Raw genomic sequence first — 21,855 nt, forward strand, 5'->3', positions numbered from 1 at the left:
GGGGAAGGGGTGGGGGTGTCTGCCACCACTTCTTGGACTACAGTAATAGTGGTGCCGCCCTGGAATGATATGCAACTACTCATTTACAAACAATATGAAAATGAGAAAATAATATCCTTTATGTAACCAAGGTCTCACTCATCTGTTCTTCAGTTATAATGTGCCAGATTTTGTATGTTTAATGGAACTGAGATGCCACAAATAAGAACTTGTGTGACACTGCATAAACTGGCATCCATTGCATATAGTCAATATTGTTGCACAGTGTTTTCTAGAATGGTGTATGCATCTTTGGTGACAAATACAACCAAATGTGTTGCATGATAACCTTAAACAATAAAATAAATATCTCACTGATTCCCTTATTTAATCATCACAATTATTCGATAGGAAATAAATATCAATGTACATTAGTCTATTAAGACATAGATTAGATTGCTTACCACTGATCAGACACTGTGCCACAAGATGGGCACATTCATGTGACAGGATTTAGACTGTGTGTGTGTGTGTGTGTGTGTGTGTGTGTGTGTGTGTGTGTGTGTGTGTGTGTGTGTGTGTATATATATATATATATATATATATATATATATATATATATATATATATATATATATATATATATATATATATATATATATATATATATATTCTACTTGTTAATTGCATACAGTTTAATTTCCAAAATATAATAACTTTCACTATTTTACTTCTGATGGCATGTACAGTACTTGCCTATTCATTGCTTTGTTAATGAAATTTTGAAAAAATAAAACGATGCTATTATATAAAGCTAAAAAGAGGTAAATGTAATGGCCATGGTCTGTACTCTCCTTATAACACCTTGCCAGGTGTTCAATATAAATATTTCTCCTATAGATTATCTTTGCTGGTTATTAATAGAAATGTTTCCTCTATAGATTATCTTAACAACAAATAACAAGATGTGCAGCTGCATCGCTGCAGGACAAAACATACTTCCGTAACAACATATTATACCATTAAATCCACGTCCATAGGAACAAAGACGAATGAAATTGGAGAAAAACAGTAACTGCTACTCAAACCCTAAATAACAACAGCAGGTCGTCCTGTAACCTGCATGGCAATGACATAGATGTAATCCTAAGACACCAGAACAGTCGGTGAGAGCATCACCCGGCTGATTCAGGGATGCTGCACACCTGCACAAGAGTTTCTTGGAATGTCTGTAAAAGTCACACATGAGATGACAAGGAAGGACAACATCTGTCCCTCAGACTCCCTTGGCAAAGTTAGTGAAGTGTGGCAGAAAGAAGTGTAACTCAACTCTGTGTTACTCAACTCTGCTCTCCCAAGCACTGTTTTCTGGCATAGACAGAGCATAATTTTTCCAAAGCTCAGAAAGAGAGTGTATAAACTTTTGGGAATATCACACAGTTGAATAGTTGCTGGAGCAATGTTGAAAAGATTGTGCCTCAGCATCCAAAGTACTGAAAATAAGATTGTCAGTTCAAAAACTGTTGAGGATGAAAATTTAATTTCATATCAAACTACTGATGGCATAGAATGAGAAAACAGCTCAGGCTAACCTCAAAACTTCTTAACTATGAGCAACCAAGTTGCCCTCCACCCTCCTTGGTGCTTGGAACTCCACCTTCTCCAGCACTGATTTGTGTCATGTTGCTCTCATTACTGATTTATGGAAAACTTAGCTGAATGATTATGTTGAGCTTGGCTCCCTGCTGGCTTATCTTTGCTATCATGCACCTGCAACAAACACAGAAAGCTTCTTGACAAGATAAAATGATACTGGAGGTCCTCACATGCTCTGTATGACTCAGGTTCAAGCAGCTCACAGACTACAAGCCATAGTGATAATATCTGAGGTTCCACAATTACTTTTCTTGTCAAAATTTCTTCCATGCAGGTAATTTGAGCTCTACCGTGACCAGCTGCCGTGTGGATTGATGAGTAACCAAATCAGGTGAACTTACACCATCCTGCCAGCAATGCAGCCTATGAAGTGATGCCACACATACCCCTCCAGGTCAACTCAGCACAAGTCCAGCTCCTCATCATTCTGGAGAGGAAGAACAACGATATAAGGCTATTTGAGCTGCCAGGTAAACCTTTCTAACCTTATTTCATTACTACATTATGCATCTTTTGCATATCATCCACATCTAAGTTTTGATGATGTTCTCACCTGACTAATTGAAGTGCTACCAACACCTTTAGCAAGGGCATCCACATCAGCCCCAGAGCTGGAGGTGTAGGGTGGGTAGGTGTCAGTCACTCCTGGCTTCTTGGTCTCCTATTTGGGGAGATAAAGTTAGGCTTGCATTAAGTCTGTCTCGGTTAAAGGCAATCTTTCTCACTTTATGAATTTGATGTGTCCTTCATCATACTGAAAGCCTCAAACAAGATGTTTCTTGGTGCAGGGCCTCACCTGGCTGCACTTGGGGACAGGCAGACTGCGAGCCAGCTTGGCATACTCCACATCCATATGTTTGATGAAGGGGCTATTCAGGACCTTCACTGCCATGTCTCCATCCTCCTCATCAAAGGCCTGGATCAGCATCTCCAAGGTTTGTACCTGAAAGCAACCAGTTTTGAACGAGTCACCTCCACGTGATGCCGGACAACACTGTGACCCTTACCACTCTTCCACTTGCACAGTTCTGTTAGATAGGGTAGAATCAAAACCTTTACATCTCGGCTGACTAGCTTCGGCGTCTTTCTCACAGCTGGAATGTTGCATCTTGCTATCTTCTACAGCTATTTTCATGCTAACTGCTCTTGCTAACTGCATACCTCCCCTCCTCCTGAGACCTTGCTGTACAAGGCTTTCTTCTTCCTCTCATCCCTATTCTGTCTGTCCAACTCCCAAATGTGACTTAACCCGTATTCTCAATCATTCGTACCTTTCTCTGGTAAATTCTGTATATCCAACTTCCTATGACTTTTCTTCCTGTAAGAGGGTGTCTCAAGGCATTCATCTCTTTTTTTTTGGCAAAATCTATCACACCTCTATGGCAACTAAGTGGGCCTTTTTTATTTTTGTTATTGCCGTTGTGAATCTGCAAGTTGGAGCTCTGTCTGTACAGCACACTGACATCCTGTGCCAAGGACAGGGTAGCTTTCAAGGTTCAGGGAGAACTGTCTTCTATTACCATTCCAAGGCATATATCATTCATTACAAGGGGAGACCATGCAGAAGACACACTGCATATCCTGTGTCATGGAGCATACACTGCCACAAGTAGTACAAAGCAACTGCAATAGGCTGTGTGATTACCACAGCCCAGAAATCCTTAAAATGTATAACCAAGAATTATGGCTTCACTTCAAATTGGGAGTACTAATTTGAGAAAGGGCTAATCATCACCATTTGTAACAGTTGGTGATACTGGTTATATATGAAGTATGAAGGAGATCTCACCTCTTCATTCTCACAGTAGGATCCCCACTCTCTGAAGGCTTTCTCTGCTGCCACAGTGTCACCCCGGGCCAGCTGCACCAATACCAGGGCCACGGTGAGCCTCCCAATGGCAGCTGGCAACACGTAATGGAGTACATGAACAGCATGAAGTGAACATCCATTTCCAAATCACACATAATTGCACAACACAAGACTCAGGATAGAGATGTGGTTTAAATTCAACCGGTTAACCTGAAAGTCATTGACAACAGTGACTTACGCTGATTCTCTCCAGCTTGGTGGTAGCAGATTTCTCTCCTGATGGCATCTGTTGCAGCATCATACCTGTAACACCAAAGCACTCTCAGAAAGAAGTGTAGACACAAAAGTACACTTGCATTTGAGGGGAAAATGTTCAAAGCTATGTTAAAACTATAAACATTGATGAGGTGACTACAAAACTGGCCAATGACTGTAAGAACCTGTGGTCGTATTCTACACAGTTATCGTCAGGTCTCGCAGAATTCCTGACCGTCACTCTACTGACCTTAATGCTCACAATATGTCAACTTTAAATATATAGAAAGAAATAAGTTCTTGATCTAATTTTCTTTGATCTAAATGATTTTGACATGTTACTACTTTTGGAAATAGTAAGACAGTGTAGCCAAACAAAAGGAACATGATAGGTAGGAGAAAATCACATCCGGTAGCCTGACACATGCAGGCTGTGCGGGGCAAGGCTTGTTTGAGTTTGGGAAAAACTGATCGTACCCCTCTTGGCAGTTATTTATAATAATACATTATTGCAACAAAGAAGGTCACTATTTAGTCAACATTACTGATACTTATTGTTATATTAATAATAAATTACGATTGGGATCGTGTTATGGTGCAGACAGCTGTGTTCCCACTATGTTGACAAGACTTAAAAGATGGTCACTGGTGATGCTATGACAGGGTGAAGCTTGCCATAGCACTTACGACTATACTCGTATCACAAGGTTAGAGTCTGTTATAGATGGACTTATATCCAAAATTTGTCATTTTGTCTTGCTATGATGACATCATAAGCTATGACAGCTTGTAGAATATAGATTCCAGCCCATTGCTACAACCATCACTATAACCCTTAACATGCTCTTCTGTTTTATGTAAGGGAAATTTGGCTAATGGCAACAAAAATGGTCTAACAAAAGACTTGGATAGATGTCGTGAAACCTCCTCTTACTTTTGCATCTTGACGTTGAGGCGAGACACACGGCTCTGGTACTCCGCTGCCTGCCTGGGCCGGTCCTCAGTCTGTGGATGGCAGTGTGGTGTCAGCAAGTGCAAGTTGTGGAAAGAAATATACGAGTAGATCAATTTCACAATAAAGAACAGCAAAGGTGTGGCTATCTCACTATCACAATGTCGACGGCATGCTCAAACATGATGAGGGCTTTTTCTGGCAGCTGGGTATCTATCATCTTGGCGCCCTTCTCCAGTGACAGAGCGGCAGTGTCAGGAATGCCGTGCTCCCGGTACATACAAGCTGCTCGTTGGCACAGGGTAAAGATGGATTCCAAGTCTCCGAGCTCCTTACTGATGAGAGCTGCCTGGTCTAGACACCTAAGTGAACACAAGGAAGCTCCATGAGAGGCCAAATCTATGCAGTTGTTGCACTTCAGAAACTGTGTACCTAACTTTAGAAAATGATTAAAGCTGCAGTTATAATGAAATATTTGACAAAGAGATCCTGTAACATTGCTAAGTCTGTCTAATGAAGGCATTTCCAGCAACACTTACTTCCCAGCTGAGAAGAATCTGGAGGTTTTGGTTAAGGAAGATATGAGAACATTTTTACAAAGATATTGTCAACATCATGATTACTCTTGCACATAATTATCTCATCCATGAAAGTGAAGGCAATACAAATATGTGTATGTGTTGTGTTGTGTGTCTGTACAGGTGCACCACTCCAGGCAAAACACACGAGTGGTAGTAACACAGGGCAATGAGGCAAAGGATACGATCGGTTGAGCTTGTAGTTCTCCACCGCCTTGAGCAAACACTCCCGGCACTGAGTGAACTGCTTGGCTGTCTTGTAACACGTGGCTGGAACAGACACACTTCATTAGCTGTTGTCACTGAATCAATACATGTCACTGCTGCATAACCTTACCTTGATGAGTGGTTAGGTGAAGAGACAGTACATGAGAAGAGAAAGACTCACAAGGTAAATGGTGTATCAGTCAACAAACCACCAAGTTACAGAAATAAACATTAGACTATTTGCTCACCTGCTGCATTGTATTCATCTGCAGCCACATCGTAATCTGGCTTCCACTTCAAGAGACTCGTTTTAAGGCTGTGGGAGGGAAATTGTGGTGTGAATGAGAAGCTTTTACAATGTAACATAGTAATACAGAAAACCAAAGATAATACAAAGAACAGCAAGAATTAGTCCCCTATCTTCCTGCATCTTCCTTTAGGTTATTTTGGTGATTGAGGGGAAGGATGGTGGTGTGAGGGGAAAGGGGGAGGCCGCCGTGGTACATTAGAACCATGCGTGCTTTGGGGTCCGAGGGTCTCCAAGCGCACGGGTTTGAATCCTGTCCACGGTCCGAGTGTAGGTTGGGCTTCCTCACTCGGGGCAACGGTTTCCTAGCGGGTGGGCTTTGAGATAGGAGGTACCCCAAAAAGTATCCCCTTTAGCCCATAAATTCCCGTGAAAAGCCCACATGGTATAAGAAAAAAAAAAAAAAAAAAAAAAAAAAAAAAAAAAAAAAAAATCATGAATGAGGACAGGTGGACAAAGATTTGGATGTAATACAGAAAACATTAAAAATCATTCCATTGTCTTCCTACAGCTTCCCTTCAGTTATTTTTGGCAATGGGGGGAAGGATGGAGGTGTTGGGGGGGAAGGGAGAGGCTGGACACAGTATAAAGATTTCATGAAGGTGGGTAGGTGGATAAAGATTTAGATAATACAGAGAACAGCAAGAATCATTCCACTGTGTTTTTGCAGCTTCCCTTTGGTTATCTGGGCGATGGGGGTGGAGGATGGAGGTGTGGAGGGGGGGGAAGGGGAGGCTGGACATCATAATAAGGATTTCATGAATGAGGACACAAATTTGGAGGTAATACAGACATCAATAATTAGTCCACTGTTTTCTTGCGTCATATGGATGATGGGGGAGGAAGGATGGTGGTGGTGGGGGGGGGGAAGGGAGAAGCCGGGAATAATAATAAAGTTTCATGAATGAGGGCAGGTGGATAAAGATTTAGATAATACAAAGAACAGCAAGAATCATTCCACTGTCTTTCCGCAGCCTCCCTTTGGTTATCTGGGCGCTGGGGGTGAAGGATGGAGATGTGGGGGAGAGAAGGGGGAAGATGGACGTAATAATGATTTCATGAATGACAAAAAAACTGGAGGTAAAACAGAAATCAATAATTAGTCCACTGTTTTCCTGCGTTATATGGACAATGGAGGGGGAAGGTTGGAGGTGTGTGTGTGTGTGTGGAGGGGGAAGAGGCCGGACATGTATTAAGACTTCATGAATGAGTGTAGGTGGACAAAAATTTAGATAATACAGAAAGCTTAAAAATTCCGTCCACTGTCTTTCTGCAGCTTCCCTTTAGTAACTCAGCTGAGACATTCCACTTCGCATCCCTAACCCTACAATAAGCAGAGGTGGGTGGGTGGCTTCTCCCTCCCCCCCCTTTCTATCTCCACGCCCATCATAGATAACATACACAAAAACCTTAATTTACGGTCTGCCCCATAACCACCAGCACCTTAAGCACCTGCAACACTTGTCTACGTTCTCTGCCACCACACAGGAAGGTAAATATGACAGATAAAAGATTTTCCTATTCCCGAGTAGCAGAAGATAACCAACATTTTACTTCTCGAGGCTAAATTTTCCCATAATCCCCAAACATTTCGTGCACACATTAGCCCGCTGCCTCTACGGGTATTAGGGAGATAAGTGGACATGGTTTCACTTTGTATTACCTCTTTTCGGCCTCCCTAATATGAGCAAGAGCCTCTTCGATTTTCTTCGTGGCTGCCATGTTTGTTTACGATGCGAGTTTGTTTACCTTCTCAGCTGACATGCGCGCGCTGGAGACCGACTCACTGCTGGGGACGGTTTTCATGCTGTGCTCCTTGCTATGTTATCTTCTATACCACATGAAATAATGACCTATCGTATACTTTATCTATGTTTTCAGGCTTATATAAAACCCATGATATGCATTTCTATTGCTTCACAGCCTGCAAAAGCCTCAAAATGCTCCGCTCACTTCCCTCTCAATCTATTGCGTCATTTTTCTCTTAATTTGTTTGGTTATGTATGAAGGTATTCTGGGCTGCCGTAATGGACTGTATATAGTATTTAAATTTCATTAGATGATGTGGAGCGTTCTAGGTCATCACTGTTCTATATCTCACTTGATCTAATGTTATCTGTCTGTCTGTCTGTATCACGTACGGAGAGCAAACAAGGTAAACAGAGCCAAGATTCTTACTCTCTCTGCACCATAGTGATACTCCACCCGGCTCACATCATCTATATTCTTGTATGTTTGACTGTCAGTGGTATTGATAAGTATGGTGATGAATGCTAAGAAAAAAAAATATCCGTACTGTTTCTCTCATTTCACAGTGAAGGTGAGAGAGAGAGAGAGAGAGAGAGAGAGAGAGAGAGAGAGAGAGAGAGAGAGAGAGAGAGAGAGAGAGAGAGATGTTTAATATTAAAGTAATTTTCTAGTTAATCAAGTAATGAAGGTCAGCCGAGGCGCTTTGAGTGACGTCACAAAGATCCATGAGGTCAGAGGCGCAACGCATTGTGGGTCGGCGCGCAAATTTCACTGAGGTGTTGTGCGCGGCTAAGAAAGGAAACCTGTCAATGATGATGGTGGCACTATTAATTGGAGGAATTTTAAGGGAAGGGGAAGGGGAAGGGTCTATATAAAATGAGCTTCGAAGTTTTTACGTATTTACAATTGATACCAGTTTGTCCTCATTCATTGTTTACTTGGTGTGGTGTTAGTTGCTGATTTCTCTTGCTGTTCTATTTCCACGTTGAATTGTATCTATTTCCCCTTTTTGATGTCTTTGTTTTTTTATGTAAGAGTGAAAAAACTGGACTAAGGCAACAAAAACGATCAAACAAAAAAGGCCCACTGACATGCCAGTCCCCGAATAGGGTCAAGAGAGGTAGCCAAAAGAATGAGATAAATGTCTGGAAACCTTCCACTTAAATGAGTTCAAGTAGAAGCTGGAAATCCAGAAGCAGGGAGAGGGTTCCAGAATTTACCAGAGAAAGGTATGAATGATTAAGAGTGCTGGTTAACTCTTGTATTATTAGAGAGGTGGACAGAATAGGGATAAGGGAACGTAAAAAGTCTTGTGCAGCGAGACCGCGTAAGGAGGGAGGCATGCAGTTGATGAGCTCAGAAGAGCAGTTAGCATGAAAATAACGGTAGAATATTGCAAGAGATTCAACATTACGACAGTGAGAAAAAGGCTGAAGACAGTCAGTCAGAGGAGAGGAAATGATAAGGCGAAATCTATTGATTCCATCCTTATTTAAGTGTAAGCCCCTATGCATGTGAAGAATACTCCGTACGTGGGTGGACGAGACCGCAATGCAGAGTTGACAGTTGGGGAGGGAGAGGAAGGGGGAGAAAAACTGGAGGACACGACTCAGAACGCCTAACATCACAGAAGCTGTTTAAGCAAAAGATAAAATGTGAAGGTTTCCAGTTTAGGTTATAAGTAAAGGATAGACCAAAGATATTCAGTGAAGAAGAGGGGGACAGTTGAGTGTCATTGAAGAAGAAGGGATAGTTGTCTGGAAGTTGTGTCGAGATGATACATGGAGAAATTGAGTTTTTGAGGCATTGAACAATACTAAATTTTCCTTGCTTCAGTCAGAAATGTTAGTGTTCTTCAGACCTGCTACTGTTGATTAATTTTGTTTGTCTCTAATGTTAATGTCCCTGCTCCTCCCTCACACCTCCCTGGTTAGTTTCAGTAAGGTTAGGTAGAATTTGGTCAGGTTAGAAATCTCCTCAGTTTTCATCATACTTGTTATATTTTGTCTTTTTTGCAGATTTTTCTCCTTTATTTTTTTTTAATCCCTTATCCATACTGGCACACTTTTATCAATATTTCTTGCATTACTGGCCTTCTTCATATTGGCATCACGCTGCAATGCTACCACTCAAAGTAAACCTTCCCCCCCTTCCCGTTCTCTCTCTCTCTCTCTCTCTCTCTCTCTCTCTCTCTCTCTCTCTCTCTCTCTCTCTCTCTCTCTCTCACACACACACACACACACACACACACACACACACACACACACACACACACACACACACACACACACACACACACACACACACACACACACACACACACACACACACACACACACACACACACACACACACACACACACACACACACACACACACACACACACACACACACACACACACACACACACACACACACACACACACACACACACACACACACACACACACACACACACACACACACACACACACACACACACACACACACACACACACAAACGCGCTCACACACACACACACACACACACACACACACACACACGCCCGGTAGCTCAGTGGTACACGCCCGGTAGCTCAGTGGTTAGAGCGCTGGCTTCACAAGCTAGATGACCGGGGTTCGATTCCCCGGCCGGGTGGAGATATTTGGGTGTGTCTCCTTTCACGTGTAGCCCCTGTTCACCTAGCAGTGAGTAGGTACGGGATGTAAATCGAGGAGTTGTGACCTTGTTGTCCCGGTGTGTGGTGTGTGCCTGGTGTCAGGCCTATCCGAAGATCGGAAACAATGAGCTCTGAGCTCGTTCCGTAGGGTAACGTGTGGCTGTCTCGTCAGACTGCAGCAGATCAAACAGTGAAACACACACACACACACACGCACACGCACACGCACACACAAACGCACACACACACACACACACACACACACACACACACACACACACACACATACACACACACTACAAATAAGAATTGATTAATGGATTAAATAAAACCCATTCAACTGTACTTTGTTTATTTAATTTTTGATCTATATCATTTCATTTTTTTTAAAGTATGTGATATGAATGAAGACAACACGAGGGTGATTTGATACCAGCGTGTCTTTAAGCCAGGCGCGCGGTACGGTGACGCTGCGGCGGGCGGCGGCAGCACGGCAGGGCCAGCAAGGGCCACAGGAGGTCAGTGTGGCTCAGACAGTGGCAAAGGAGGGTTGCACGTCCGCCTCCCAAGTTCCCATGTCGCAATCCAGGCGGCCCTGTACGCCCCAACACGCCCACCGCCCACGCCAGCACCCACCTCCTGGCTCCCCTGAACACTCTCCGAGCCTTGACGCGAGCGAGGCGGCAAGTTCAGGCAGGAAGTCCCGCGAGGAAAAGTTTGGGCGGCGTAGCGAGGCGTCAGCGGCAAGTTACGGGAAGCAGGTAAGGTACTCCCCTCACCTCTTTTTAAAGGAGATAGTATGTGTGTCGGGGGAGCCTAATTTGTGCGTGGGGCATGTGTGTGTCGCCCTTACCTGCCCCAAGAGCCCTCCAGGAGCGCTCCGGGGCACGAGAGGGCGTGTCGCTTCGCTGAGATGACGTGAGGCGCGGCGCTTACTCTCCTTGTTCATTGCCGCTGAGAATTCACTGACTCCCCTCGTGTCACTGATTCGCCTATTAAGTTTTGGAAATATGAGAGGATGAGTAAACTGGAATTTCTTGTCTGAGCGTTTTATTCTGTGTGTGTGTGTGTGTGTGTGTGTGTGTGTGTGTGTGTGTGTGTGTGTGTGTGTGTGTGTTTGGTACTTGTGAGCTCTGGTTTCCTTTCCTCCCAAGAGATTCAAGCTACCAGAGAGAGAGAGAGAGAGAGAGAGAGAGAGAGAGAGAGAGTCCTCCTATTGTCTTTAATAATAGACGCAACTTTCTGGGCTTCATGAAGTATCGAAGAAGAAGAAAGTTTAGTATACATTATAAAGTTAAATTTGAAAGCTATTCCGTGTAGTCTTCATTACGGCCATACATTTTAAACTATTTATAGCATATCGAAGGAAAGTTTGTAGAAGTATAGCCAAATTGGTAAGACGAGGAATTAATTATAGAAAAGATACCATTGTGCTCTATTGAATTTTACGCAGCAGTATTAGTATTACGTGGAAATATTAGTTAGTGTACACATTTTAGTACCTATATATGTATTTCGGGAACCTTTCAACACGGGTAATGTATTCTCAAAATTTTCTACAGCGTCTTATTTCGGCTAGAATTAATAAACTTTAGTAAAAAAATAATAGAAAAAGAGTCCATATTTGTTCTTTTAATGAGTGGGATAGTTTAAGAGATTACTGTGGAAGTTAAAGTGGATTTCAGGTCTGTTTTTCATGGAATTTACAAGTTATAGTGGAAGTTAAGAAAAATTTTAAGAGTGTCACGTTTAGCTGTCTCTAGTGAAAGTAAAAGGTGGTTTCAAGTACATTTTCATGATGCTAGTGACAGTTTAACAGTTTGTAATGAAAGTAACGCACCTTCTGAAGATTGCACTCGTATTTGTAAGCAGTGATAAATTAACAGGATGTAGAGGAAGTTAGCAGGATTTTTAAGGACGTTTTTAAGATTCTAGTGATATATTAATAGTTTATAGTGCAAGTTATCAAGATTCTAGTGATATATTAATGTTTTGTAGAGTAAGTTATGGGGAGATTTTTAAGGATATTTTCAAGATTCTAGTGAAATATTAATAGTTTGTAGAGCAAGTTATGGATAAATTTTTAAGGAGGTTTTCAAGATTCTAGTGATATATTTGTTAAGAGCAAGTTATGGGGAGATTTTTAAGGACATTTTCAAGATTCTAGTGATGTATTAATAGTTTGTAGAGCAAGTTATAGGGAGACTTAAGAATGTTTTCAAGATTCTAGTGACATCAATAGTGTGTAGTGCAAGTTATGGGGAGACTTTCAAGGATGTTATGTCTCCTGCGATTGTTAGACAAAGACTGCATCGTTGGCGAGAAAAAAAAAAAAAAACTCAGGAAAATCTGACTTCATATTACCTGGAGAACATCCCCATATCTTTTTTTTTAATAGGAATAAAGAGGAAAAGAGAGCAAATGAGGAAAAATAGAGCGGATTGAGGAATAGGAGGGGAGAGTAGAGGATAGATAAAATAAGGAAAAAAAAAAAAAACGAAGGAAAAAGACGGGGAAAGGAGGAAAAAAAAGGGTAAGAGGAAAAAAAATGATATGACAAAAAATTCAGTCAAGGCTAACAAGGAAAGAAAAGACGACTAAACAAAAAATACTCACTTAGATGCCAGTCCCCGTGGCGTACCGGTTCCAAATGCAGGGATGTAGTCGAGCGAGCACACAATACGAAACAGTGATTAAACGGCCTTATTATGAACATTTACCTGCGTCATAATTAAGGAGGGCCAGGTGGTAATAGTGTGCAGTATCCACCACCACCACCACCACCACCACCACCACCACCACCACCTTGTCTCTTTTCTTTGATAATTTAGGATAATTTTGGCGCTAACGAATATACAAATGTGTCATGTTTGAGTGATGACCCGCGGGACTGAGAGAGAGAGAGAGAGAGAGAGAGAGAGAGAGAGAGAGAGAGAGAGAGAGATTTTTTCCTGGATGAGAGAGAGAGAGAGAGAGAGAGAGAGAGAGAGAGAGAGAGAGAGCTTAATTGTAACTTTTCATTTTTTTCCTGGTAAATGATTTAGGCTTCCGAGAGAGAGAGAGAGAGAGCTTAATTGTAACTTTTCATTTTTTCCTGGAGAGAGAGGAGAGAGAGAGAGAGAGAGAGAGAGAGAGAGAGAGAGAGAGAGAGAGAGAGAGAGAGAGAGGCTTAATTGCAACATTTCTTTTCAATCAAGGGAGACCACAGTGTAAGCTTCCGGTTTTTCGTGTTTTCTGTATTTCTGTTTTATTCTTTTGTAAACAATTACTTCTCATATTTTACTAAGTCATTTTAGCGAATATTGTGTGTGTGTGTGTGTGTGTGTGTGTGTGTGTGTGAGAGATGGGTGAGGAATGTTCATCATCATCATCATCATTATCATCATCATCATCATCACCATCACCATCATCATCATTATTGTCACTTTTCTATATTTTTCTACATTGTTCTACTTTGCTTTACCTTTCCTTTCCCTTTCCTGGAAGTCTGCGTCTTGTTTGCTCTTCCAGGAATCTTTTGTTTTCCACCCAAGTCGTTCTGTTGCTTATATCTCCTTCATTTCCCCTCATTTCCTCCAGCTAGTCCTACTCTCTCTGTATCTTTCTCTGTTTCTCCAAGTCTGCATCCCATTTTCTCTGGAACTAAGCTTTGTTTTACACCCAAGTCTTTATCCTTCCATCTCTCTTATCCTTTATCCTGTTCTGTCTTCCCTTTAATTTTCCACCTCCTGCAGAAGTAAGCGATGTTTTTCCTTCATTTTGTTCTGTTTTCCAAGTATTTTTCTACCTCTTACATCCTGTTTTCTTTTTCTTTTTTATATTTTTTCACGTTTCCTTCAACCTTGTTTTTATTTTCCTTTCATTTTCCCCACCTCTCCTGCAAAAGTGAGCGATGTTACCCTTTATTTTCTTCCGTTTTCTCTGTATTTTTCTACCTCTCTTTCATCTTTTTCTTTTTTTTCGCCTGTATCTCCCCACCTTTCGATCTTGTTCCATTTTCCCCACGCTTTTCCACCTCTCCTGCTGAAGTGAGTGATGGTGGCAAATCCAAAGATCGTTTTCTGTGAACTCTGCCCTCTATCGTTTACCTTTCACAACCCGTGGCCGTGATAGCAGATTTAGAGTGTGTGGCTGACATGTTCCTGCGGGAGTGGCGGGGCTTTTTGTCCGGTGAGTGGCGACTGGCAGGGAGCGTGAACTCAATTGTGTGTAAACCCGGTTGTGGAAGTCTTAAAGTTGCCATGGCGGTGTAGGTGTCTAGTGGCGAGGCTCCGAGTGTTGTGTGTCTCTAGTAATGAATCCCTTATGAGTTTGTGCCTCGCTTGACTTCACCAGTGGGTCGAGTTGTACCAGATTGATCGCTGGAGCTCTCAAACATTGCCGCGTCTCACCTTGTCCAGTTTGAAGAGGTTCTGGTGAAGGCTTCTTTGGTTTTTCAAAGGTTTTCGCGAACAGTGATTAGTTTAACGAGGGTCTTGCAGCAGTTAAGGGGAAAATATACTTGAAAAATCGACTAATCTTCCCTGTGGTCTTTGAAAATAGCTCTTAATGGAGGTTCAAGATTCTCAAATGCAGGTTTCATATATTCGTAGCGCCGCGTATGCTCTTCAGATAAACCTTTAGATAAACCTCAGACCTCATTGTTCTCCCTCGCTGGTCTGGACAAAAAGCAACAGCTGCTTTTACAGAACTGCTCTCATTGTAGAGGACTTTATTATTATTTTGTGGCAGGAAAAACCGTGTATTTGTTTTGTATACACGTGCATAATTTACGTACCGAACATAACCCAGCGAACCTACCTTAACCTAACCTAGCCTAACAGAACCAAGCTAACCTAATCTAACCTAACCAAATCTAACCTTACCTGAAACCTATTCTAACTAATCTAATTTGATCCAATCTAACCAAACATGAACTTAATGTAACAAACAAAGCCACATCTAACGTAACCAGCCTAACTTTAACGCAACCTAACTTCCACTCAACAATGATTCATGTCTTTCTCTGGTAAACTCTGAACTCCCTGCCTGCTTCTGTATTTCAATCTTCCTACCACTTGTTTTCTTTTGCGAGGGAGGTTTGAGATATTTGTCCCTGTCTTTTACGGAACTTGCATTTGAAGTGGACCTTTTTCTTTTTAAAATCTTTTGTTGCCCTTGGCTAGTTTCCCTCTTGCATAAAACATAAAAAAAACATCCAAATATATAACGTACATATAACGAATCAAACAGAACTACCACACACACACACACACACACACACACACACACACACACACACACACACACACACACACACACACAAAAGAAAAGTGTTATTAGCAGAAGTAACACCGAAGTAATCTCGTAATAACACCAGTCAGCCCTGAGGTTTTGAAATGAGGGGTGGTGGGGACAATCTCTGGAGCGGGACTGGACTATTGAGTTACGACAGTCTAACCAGCCACCGACCGCCTGCATCACTGAGTAGCTTTGAGAACAAACCTTGTTATATCTTGGGATTGTTGTGGCCGCCTTCATTCCCCGTCTCCTGGCTGTTCTCCTTCAAGTGCTAACCTTCTGCCGGGGATATGTCACTCTGCTTGCCTAGTACACGAGATGCGTCATGGTGTGCCCTTTGTTTAGCTATAATAGGTACAAGTAGTGTGTGAAGAAGATGATTAGGAGAAAGACAAATAGGTGGATCGTTAGAGTAAGAGAACCGTCATATTATGCACTTTGGATTGAGTAGATAGTATGTGAAGACGATAATTAGAACCAAGATTAGTGAAAGATGTTTTATGGGCTAGTATAGATAGTAAGGTGGATCATTAGAGTAAGACTACAGCCTGTCTACTCTAAAATGACTTCTGGATTTCAAACATATTGTAGCTTATTGATAACGTAATTGATTTGATATGAATAACACTTTGTTTTTGTCGATCAACGCATTACAAGGATAGCTCACGATTTTCCTCAAGATCTGACAACCACGCCTTCTCTGGGACACCATTCAAACCGAGACCCAGGAGTTGCTTTAGAGTAGACACACTGTAGTAGAGAAGGTGCCTCATATAGACTCTTTGTGTGTGAAATAGTGTTACTGGAGAATTATGGGTATACTTAGTCAGAGTGAAAATACAGAGAAGTTATGGAATTTAACCTCTTCAATACCATTACCAGTTTTCACATTCTGTTTATTGTGTGATTTCATACAGCTTCAGAAACTTATGTGGGGGATTGAAATAGTGAAGAGTAGCCATTAATCTTCTGACCTCCAAAGTCACTTCCTAATGTCAATAAAATGGTCTAATTACACCAAAAACTAATGGTAAAAATGCCTCCCGGAAGGGGTTAATAGATATGAATTTAGTACGTAAGGAACATCACCGTGTTTCTACGAAGATAAAGGTATGTGTTGGAAAATGTAAGAGAGGAATAGTGTGCGAATAAAACTGGTGAAGGAGAGGTATTGGCAGGAAGGAAGAAAAAATAGGGAGGTGAAAGTTTATAGTTGAAAAGATGAAGAAGAAAAGAAGAAAAAAAAAACCAGGTAGGGTTGAACTATTGTAAGTTTTCTTCTGTTATTTCGCCTCCTCCTCCTCCTCCTCCTCCTTCTTGTTCTTATTCCTCGTTTTCTTCTTCCACCTTCCTCTTCCTCCATTCTTCATCACCTCTTCTTCTTGATTCTCATCGTCTTGCTTCTGTTCTTCTTCTTTCACTTCTTTCTCCTTCATTCTTCATCATTTTCCTCCTCCTCCTCCTCCTCCTCCTCCTTCTTCATCATTACTTCTTCCTCCTCTTCCTCATCGTCTTGTTCCTCCTCTTCTTTCACTTCTTCATTCTTCATCGTCACCTGTTCCTCTTCTTCCTCATCGTCTTGTTCTTCCTCTTCTTTCACTTCCTTCTTCATTCTTCATTATTCATCCTCATCTTCATCATCTTGTTCCTGTTCTTCATTCCTTCATTCTCCATTACCATCAGTTCCCTTCACAATTACACAGACACGATCGCTCCCTTTATTCTTTGTTTTTGGCAGCAAGGAGAGGGAATTCCTACTCAAACTGGCCGCCATACCAATTATAAAAGCTTAAAGCGCCTAAGGGATCAAGCTTGGCCATTCTTTCTGCTACAATATATTTTTTTATTGTTTCAACTCGTTTACCCCTCGTTAAATTTCGCTTTCCTTTTGTTTTGCGGTTTATTTTCGAGCTGTGAGAAGGAGTGTGTGTGTGTGTGTGTGTGTGTGTGTGTGTGTGTGTGTGTGTGTGTGTGTGTGTGTGTGTGTGTGTGTGTGTGTGTGTTAGGATTAAAGGCTTGTTGTGAATTAATCTCTCTCTCTCTCTCTCTCTCTCTCTCTCTCTCTCTCTCCGCCATTTGTCTCTGTCCACTTTATTTTTTGTTTTTTCCTCACTCAGTCTTGTTTTTTTGTCTTTTTCTTTATCTTTTGTGCTTTGTCTCTTTCCCTCCTCCTCCTCCTCCTCCTCTCCTCCTCCTCCTCTCTCCTCCTCCTCCTCCTCCTCCTCCTCCTCCTCCTCCTCCTCTCGTCCACTCTGACATCTCTTCATTATTGGATTTTTATTTTTGTCCTTCCTTAATTTTAAACCCAGAAGATAAATTAATTTCTCTCCCTGACTTATTTTTTTCCCCCTTCGTTAAAGTGTGTGGTAAGTTACTCTCTCTCTCTCTCTCTCTCTCTCTCTCTCTCTCTCTCTCTCTCTCTACAAAGCATTCGTGTCTTTATCAACTTTAACCTCATCTTGTGAAATGAAAAACAGCATTCCTTCTCATTCCTACCCGCGGGATCTGCTTGGAATGCTCCTGGAATGGCGTCTGGAATGGCTTTGATCGCAGCTTTACACCGGCCTGGAATCATACTCGCCTACATAAACGTATAAATTAGTTAAGTTCGCTGTAGTTTTAAGTAAATTTCTTGGTTTCTTATCCTCTTTATCTTTTCTTTTTGCTGTTTTTTTCTATTTATTTTTTTTTTGTGTAAGAGAGGAAAACTGTCCAAGGGCAACATACAAGGAAGGAAAAAAACCTCCACTTTGTAGCCAGTTCCCTTGCAGGTTCTAGCGAGTTAGCCAAAAAAAAGAGATAAATGTCTTAGTTTTAAGTAAATTTTTTGGGTTTCGTATCCTTCTCTTTCTCTTTTTCTTTTCTTTTTTGCTGTTTTTGTAGTTTTGGATTTAATCTTTTTCTATGTAAGAGAGGAAAACTGGCTAAGAGCAACATGAAACGAAAAAAAAAGTCCACATAGTAGCCAGTTCCCTTGCAGGTTGTAGAGTTAGCCAAGAAAAAAGGGATAAATGTCTTGAAACCTCCCTCTTAAATGAATCACGTCATAGGAAGCTGGAAATACAGAAGCAGGCAGAGAGTTCACGATTTTACCAGAGAAAGGTGTGAATGAGTGAGAGTACTGGTTAACTCTTGTATTAGAGAGTTGGACAGAGTAGGGGATGAGAGGAAGAAGAAAGTCATACGTAGCGAGGCCGTTTGAGGAGAGGCATGGAGTTAGTAAGATCAGTGGAGCGGTTAGCATGTGAATAGCGGTAGAAGAGAGCAAGAGATGCAACATTCCGGCGGTGAGAAGGAGGCTGAAGGAGGAGTCAGGAGAGAGGAGTTAAGATGAAAACCCTTTGATTCCAGTGTCGGCGATTATGTAAGATTTCCTATGGGTCTACAAATCTGCTGCAGCTCGTTTTTCCTTTGTGTTCTTTTGTTTGTCATTGTTTCATGTCTCCTTTTCTCCTCTGATTAATTGTTTGTTGAAGAAAAATCCTTGAGGGTTTTAAAAGAATTGTTGGTTTCTTTCATCATTATTTTATTTGTGTGTGTGTGTGTGTGTGTGTGTGTGTGTGTGTGTGTGTGTGTGATATAATAATTCATCCTTTTGTCCTTTGTTTTACCATGATCTCGTAAAAAAAATGTGATGGATGAATTCATAATTCCTTACTTTAATAAATTATTCATCTATTTTCTCATTTTTATATTCCCACTTCTCCTTTTGTGGAAATGAGTCGGTTTTCACATCTCATTCCATCACTCACCTCTCTTCACTTCTCTTATTCGCTTAGTATCTCTATCCCGGGTCACCTCTCTTTACCTCTCTATTTTTCTCTCCCCTGCGTCACTTCACTTCTCTTTATTCTCTAACTCTTCTCTGCATCATCTCTCTTCACTTCTCTTATTCTTACTCACTCTTCCCTGCGTCACTTCTCTTCACTTCCCTTATTCTCTTTTCCCTGCGTCATTTCTCTTTACTTTTGTTATTCCTTTATTATCTATGTCCAGCGTTACGTGATTTCCTTTCCCTCTCGCTTCATACTGGCGTCTGTGCGTTGAGCGATCGATTAGCCTCCTTAATTCAAGCGCCTCGTAAACTCAGTAAACTCCAGGGAACGCTCGTCCGCCTTTAATTTCCCTCCTTCCACTAAAACTCCTCTAAAGTCTTCCAGGAGGAGATTACAAGGACTCCATCTCGATTTTGTTTGACGTGTTTCCGATGCTGCGCCGCCAAACTGCCGCCGGACAAGACACCTTAAACAAACGTATTTCTTTTTCCTTCTCTCTTTGTTTTTCCTTGCTTCACAGTACTCGGGATCGTAAATATTGTTTTCGTTGCCTTCTCTCCTCTTGTGAACTTTACCTTGTTCCTCTTTCCTCTTGGTTGTAAACGTCATTTTTCTTTCCTCTTGTAAATGTAAACGTTGTCTTCTCTTCTTCTCACAGTTCTCGGAGTCTCAAACGTTGGCTTTCCTCTTCTAAATGTTGATTGCTTTCCTCTTATAAATGTTGTATTTTCCTTCTTCCTCGTGCTGTGTTTTTGTTCCCCTTACTCTTTGTATGATGTATATTTACCTTTATAGAGAGAGGCGTTCTCCATCCGTCTTTGTATGTATGTATGTATGTATCTATCTATCCATTTATCTATCTATGTATTTTATCTATCTATCTCTATATGTATGTATGTATGTATGTATGTATCTTTATATATATCTATCTATCTATCTATCCATCTATCAATCAAGCAGTCAATTAATATATTATTTAATACACAACAAACTAGTACCATCACCTATATCAAACAGCAACAGCAAAAACAAGAGCAACAACAACAACAAAAACATCACCACCACCACCACCACCACCACCACCACCACCACCACCAGCAACAACAACAACAATAACAACAACAACAACAACAACAAATTTAACCACATACCTGCGCCGTGGTCATGACTAAAAGTATGGTAGGTAGCCAGGTAGGCCCCGTAAACTAATATCCCCAGACAGGTGAGGTATTTGCCTGTCTGTACCTCCATTTTTCCTACACAAGATCTGGCATTATCTGCATTGTGCGTGTATCTGTTCCTCGCTCCGTTTTCTGTATGGGAGTGAACGTGTTTGGGAAGAAAAGGTTGGGTAGTGATTGTAAGCTTTCGCATTCAGAAGTAAAAGAATTTGTCCGTTAATGAATGCCTGTGTTCTTGACCCCTTTAGTGCTATGACGCGTTTTGATATTTGTTTTGCTTGCTATTTATTGATTTTATACAGCTTCAGAAACATACATGGGGATTAGAATAGTAAGGACTCTAGCTCTTACTCTTCTGACGTCCATAGATCCTTCGTAATGTAAATAAAATCGTCTAATCAAAGCAAAATTCATAGTAAAAATGCGTCCCAGTACTGATGGGTTTCAAGATAGTGTTGTTTTCATTAGGATTTTTATCAAAGGCCTGTGTAGACTTTGAATTGTAGCCTTTAATTAACTTCTTATGTTCAGAAACCAAGTAATTTTTGTCAAAGAATTAAAAGCTGTATTCTTTTTATTAAACTGTCCCTAGAATCGTGAAAACATCCTTGAGAAAGACTCCAGTGGTTCTTAATGGAATCATGAAAACATCCTTCAAAACATCCTTGGCTTTTAATGGAATCATGGAAACATCCTTGGTTTTTAGTGGAATCTTGAAAACATCCTTGAAAACATCCTTGGTTTTTAATGGAATCTTGAAAACATCCTTGAGAAAGACTCCAATGGTTTTTAGTAAAGCCTGTAAGAAGTCGAGAGGAGACGCCTAAATATTTAACCACATCGATTTGAGTGTTGCTGAATATTTAAAACTCATTCTTGATGCGTCACTCCGAGTCCTTTTGCTTTTTATTTATAGTGCACTTATCATTATTAGTGTTTATATATTCCGTCTTATCCTTTGTTTATCTTGATTTACTTAAGAGTCAGCGCACTAAGTTAATGTCTGTGGCTCTCTGTCTGTCTGTTCTCGTGGTGTATTGGAGCGTGGCAGTGACGTGCTGCAGAGAGTGTTTACATCTTACATCATGGAGGTTGTCTGTCTGTTTATCTGTCTGTGTTATAGATAAAAGCTGTCTGTAATGTGCTGAGGAAAGAAAGGACTAATTTTAGAGAATATGCTTGTCTGTCTGTCTGTAATGTGCTGTAGAAAGAAGCGACTCATTTTTAGAGAATATGCTTGTGTGTCTGTCTGACTGTCAGTTTAGAGAATATGCATGTGTCTGTTTTGGTGTAGAAAGAAGAGAATATGCTTGTGTGTGTGTCTGTATTGTGCTGTAGAGAAAACGAGCCATTTTAGAGAATATGCCTGTGTCTGTCAATCCTTTTGTCTGTCAATATTGAGTACTAAACATGAGCTATCTATCCTGTATTACGGTGGAAGACTATCAACTTGTACAAACCACC

The 21,855-nt window shown here is 41.2% G+C and overlaps 2 protein-coding genes across 4 annotated transcripts in view; one reads left to right on the forward strand and one right to left on the reverse strand.

Moving 5' to 3' along the window:
* Positions 1-1,315: 1,315 nt before the first annotated feature.
* Positions 1,316-7,491, reverse strand: LOC123506519 (gamma-soluble NSF attachment protein-like). Of its 3 annotated transcripts, none has more exons than XR_006675459.1 (12): positions 7,408-7,491; positions 5,686-5,753; positions 5,416-5,500; positions 5,192-5,209; positions 4,807-5,014; positions 4,635-4,705; positions 3,684-3,748; positions 3,425-3,537; positions 2,432-2,578; positions 2,189-2,296; positions 1,977-2,062; positions 1,316-1,472 (listed from the first exon to the last, which is right to left on the reverse strand). XR_006675459.1 is itself a non-coding variant. In XM_045258658.1 (11 exons), exons 1-11 carry the CDS (start codon positions 7,464-7,466, stop codon positions 2,036-2,038), a joined length of 969 nt encoding a protein of 322 aa, XP_045114593.1. In that variant the 5' UTR covers positions 7,467-7,491; the 3' UTR covers positions 1,921-2,035. The 3 variants fall into 3 exon arrangements, 1 of the variants encoding a protein (XP_045114593.1); XR_006675458.1 differs by having other exon boundaries at positions 1,316-1,749; XM_045258658.1 differs by lacking the exon at positions 1,316-1,472 and having other exon boundaries at positions 1,921-2,062.
* The window catches only part of LOC123506489 (dual 3',5'-cyclic-AMP and -GMP phosphodiesterase 11A-like), a 181,483-nt gene continuing 162,063 nt past the window's right edge, over positions 2,436-21,855 (forward strand). The window contains exons 1-2 of the mRNA XM_045258621.1: positions 2,436-2,570; positions 10,607-10,915. The gene's annotated coding sequence lies outside the window, so the exon portion shown is untranslated. The remainder of the gene's footprint in view (positions 2,571-10,606; positions 10,916-21,855) is intronic.

This window comes from Portunus trituberculatus, chromosome 20 (assembly GCF_017591435.1).
Source record: "Portunus trituberculatus isolate SZX2019 chromosome 20, ASM1759143v1, whole genome shotgun sequence".
NCBI classification, from domain to species: Eukaryota; Metazoa; Arthropoda; class Malacostraca; order Decapoda; family Portunidae; genus Portunus; species Portunus trituberculatus.

Bases quoted from the DNA above. Each gene is read 5' to 3' on its own strand.
- LOC123506519 (XM_045258658.1), bottom strand. From the start codon at position 7,466: ATGGCAGCCACGAAGAAAATCGAAGAGGCTCTTGCTCATATTAGGGAG. The intron at 3,538-3,683 runs GTAAGTCACTGT...ACGTGTTGCCAG, and splicing joins CCAAGCTGGAGAGAATCAGC to CTGCCATTGGGAGGCTCACC. The intron at 2,297-2,431 runs GTGAGGCCCTGC...CTCCCCAAATAG, and splicing joins CTGTCCCCAAGTGCAGCCAG to GAGACCAAGAAGCCAGGAGT.